We start from the raw sequence: 3,607 nt of genomic DNA, 5'->3' as shown, positions 1-3,607 counted from the left end.
TGCGGAAGTCGGAATTTCGGAAGTGCGTACGCGAAAATATTTAATGAATGTAGGATGATTATTTATCGTAAGAAGTGAGAGAGATAGCACGAAATAAAATGTAGGATTAGTAATAAGTAGGAAAAAGTCCGAGCGGGCAATTACGCGTGTGACGTAACGAAGTTAATCACTATCTCCGGTTGTGTCGTAAAGTGCGCTCGGTAAATAATTAGAACACGTCGGTGATTGAGCCGGTCGGCCTCACGCATGTTGGCGGCCCTGGCGACCGACAGACCAGCCCATGACGTAGTCTCGACACAGACGTACTCGTAGACAGTCAGAATGTCGGGAGCATCGATTTCCTACCCCCACCAGCACGGGTTCTCCTCCTCGGCAAGTACGGAGCTGCACGCCGAAGCTCAGTCGAGGACCGAACAGCGGTCAGCAAAGTTCGCGATGGCGACGTGTTACCCTGCGTATGAGTTGTCTCCTCCACAGAGGACGGTGCAAGTGCCTGTGCAGAAGGACTATTCCCGGCCGCTGCACGTCGACTGCAGCGTCGAATACGAGCTGCCCAACACGGCCAAGCCACCGCAGGGGGTCCGCAACGAACCTCTTCTCATGATCCACCCGTGCTACTTCCGCAAAATCGAGAGCCAGCGGCGGAGCCCCTTCGTCAACAACCTGCCGCCGCGGCAGCCCCAACCCGCCACCGCCGCCGCCAAGCGGCGGGGCGCCCGCCACCAACAGCCGCAGCCTCAGCCGGCCGCCCAGTACCCGGTGCAGTACGCCGCCGACCGCCAGCTGTGGGAGCAGATGCCCAACCTGGTGCCCATCTCCCAGGCCTACTGCAAGAGGGACCAGCTGGTCTCGGCCTGCGGCACCTACAGCAGCTCCGGCAGCGACTCGGGCCACTGGACCGACCCGGACCGCAGCCCGGATCGGCCCGAGGACAAGCACATCCTCTCCGGCAAGTACCGACAGTACTTGAGGGCCCACAGACTGCACCCCTACGTGACTTCTGCCATACCGCTGGCCTCTACCTTTCCGCAGATCCAGCAGGTGTGCTACAACGTGTGATCGCTGTGATATGATTATGCCGATTTCGACGACTTTTGTACGGATCCTTTCGTAGCATCTGTGGTGTCCGTAACCCTTCTTGTGATAATAGTGTGTAATTCTGTGACGGAGATGAAAGAGCGCAAGCGTCGTGCTCCGGGCGTGGTAGTGATTCCTCCACATCAGCTGTGTTTGTGCAACTGCGACCTAACCGCCGTCTATTTGGATTTCTCGTTCTCTTTTGGATTATCCTGTCTCGCCGCCAATTGCGTTACTGTTGCTAAGGATGCCCAGGCGTATGCGACACGATCCTCCCCAACACCGAAACCCCGAACTTACGAGACACCTCTCTCGCCAAAGCCGCTTTCGATTGATAGTCGTCCTTCCGCAAAAACCTAACATTCATGGAATAGACCACATAGACGAGATCACTCACGATATATAATAACATTCCTTCTTCTTCTTCTTCTCCTCGTCCGAAAGCGATTAAATTTTTGCCATTTTTTCAAAATTCTCGAATCTTTACTTGATGCCAAACGTTTTGCGGAAGTAGAAGCCTAAAACCTTTTAAGTTTGCGGTCTATCAATCACGTACTCACCACCTAATTAGATGTACGCGTCATAGCTATTAAATAAATGCTTGTTCCACGTAATAATTAGAAAGGCTTAGAGCGCCGTCGATCTAATCCATGTTTGGTCCGCTTTTGTGGTTGAAAGTTCCAGTGTCATACTACGTTTAGTTGTAAGGTATAATTTTGATTCTGTACATATTCGTGTTGCTGTTTTCCAAAGTTGTAAATTTCGTGTCCCGGTTAGCCCCAATCAGCGATTATTTATGGAATAATAAAATACAATAGCACGCATCTTTCAAATTTACAGCCGACTTTGCGATTTGTAAATTTGTCGTCGGGCCGTTAGTCTTGAAAAAATTCCTGTATAATTTTATGCTATAATATGTAAATTGCGATGTCCGTTGCCAGGCCAAATCTGCGAAAAAAGAAAATCAATAGACGGGTTTGCAAATCGAGTCCAACAGGAAAGAGTAAATAGAACTGATAACGAAATAGAAGTGACAACAGAGTCCGCTTTTTCAGCGGATTTATTTATTAATATCGCTGTTATCACATGAAATATTTACGTTTTATGTTGATTATTTAGATAGGAAGTTAAATATTATTTCCTGTGCATACAGCTGTTACATGTAAAATTAGACAAGTCTAGCGTAACCTTCTGTCTTTCACTAGTTTTAGGATTAGTGTTTGTAACATACACCAAGAAATTCTCCACGGCAGAATATTTACGGGTTTTAATCGGTGTTATAGCATATAGACAATACATTTTCTAAGAATCATTTTTGTACAATAATGACTTACTCAAATTTTGGAAACGTGTCGCAAACGCTTGGGGTCGACCTTTTGTAACAATTTTCGATGACCTTCACGTTGTTTGTTGTTGAATCATCAGAAATGAAATTAATTATTCAGAAACTTCCGTCGGATGGAAGCACGCAGTCATGGAAGATTGTTGTTTAGTGATTTTGAGGGTATTGTCCCGTAATCTTTCTTTGTGAATCGACTGATTTTTTTTTCTTTGTAATTAGTTCGAAGGGAAATGTAGATAATTTCGTTACCGAATTGTACATTTGTAATTTTTTTAAGTTGATAATGGTAGCATTCCGTTGATTTATATGAACAAAAACTTTCGAAAATGCCAATTGTGGGGTCGCAAATTGATGATGCCATATTGATTAAGTGCCGAGAGCATTTCATGTAATTATCATGCGTTGCATCATTCCAAGGACGATTCGGTGTCCTCGGAACGGTGCAGCACTCTTCGTATTTATCACAGTATACCAAATAACCTAACTAACTTATTATATGTACAAAATTCGAGTGGCAGAACTTGCCGGCTTAAAAATTTCAGGGTATAAATCCTCGGAAAAGAACTGAAAAACTATTTTAAAATATTTTTGACTCGTAGATTTTATTTTTGTAGCTCGAACTCGTATCAAATCGTTCGACTAGACTTATTTCGGGGGATGTTTTGGGCCGGCATCTTCTCCCGCAATCAATAGTAAAGATCTGATTAAAATTTATTCGTTCTATGGCTACTACTAGACCAAAGAAATATCTATCAACTGTATATATAAAACTGAAAAAAAACCTAATCGGCTACAGGCCTGTATTCCTGTGCCGGTTTGAAAAAAATTGTGAATATGTATAAAATATTGCTATATATATTGTACAGCTAGTCATAGTGAAAATACGCTTATAAAATATGAATAAAACGTGTTACTGTTTTTATAGAATGAACTATAGTTTTATTTTCAACCCACCCGTCGCCGCCGGTGTGAAACGTCTAAGTGTATATTTAATGTTGTGAAAACTTCAAACAATGTGCATTTTACGAAAAAATTCATACTAGAAGTGTTACCATCTCATCGCAAAAGAACCGGTAAGTACAGTTTCAATTTGACCTCCACTCTAAAACATTAAATCAAACAATTTGCACTTTTTTTTGCATGGCCCATCGATTTTCGTTTAGATTCGCGTTTAGATCCTACTTATAG

The 3,607-nt window shown here is 43.7% G+C and overlaps 1 protein-coding gene across 1 annotated transcript; it reads left to right on the top strand.

The window, feature by feature from the left end:
* Window positions 1–265: 265 nt before the first annotated feature.
* Window positions 266–3,350, top strand: LOC135134191 (centrosomal and chromosomal factor). Its single transcript, XM_064062818.1, has one exon. It carries the CDS (start codon window positions 322–324, stop codon window positions 1,057–1,059), a length of 738 nt encoding a protein of 245 aa, XP_063918888.1. The 5' UTR covers window positions 266–321; the 3' UTR covers window positions 1,060–3,350.
* Window positions 3,351–3,607: the final 257 nt, after the last annotated feature.

This window comes from Zophobas morio, unplaced genomic scaffold (genome assembly GCF_036711695.1).
Source record: "Zophobas morio isolate AGI-343-1 ecotype UQ-CSIRO unplaced genomic scaffold, CSIRO_AGI_Zmor_V1 ptg000023l, whole genome shotgun sequence".
Classification (NCBI taxonomy): domain Eukaryota; kingdom Metazoa; phylum Arthropoda; class Insecta; order Coleoptera; family Tenebrionidae; genus Zophobas; species Zophobas morio.
This window is presented reverse-complemented; position numbering and strand designations above follow the sequence as displayed.

Bases quoted from the DNA above. Each gene is read 5' to 3' on its own strand.
- LOC135134191 (XM_064062818.1), top strand. From the start codon at position 322: ATGTCGGGAGCATCGATTTCCTACCCCCACCAGCACGGGTTCTCCTCC.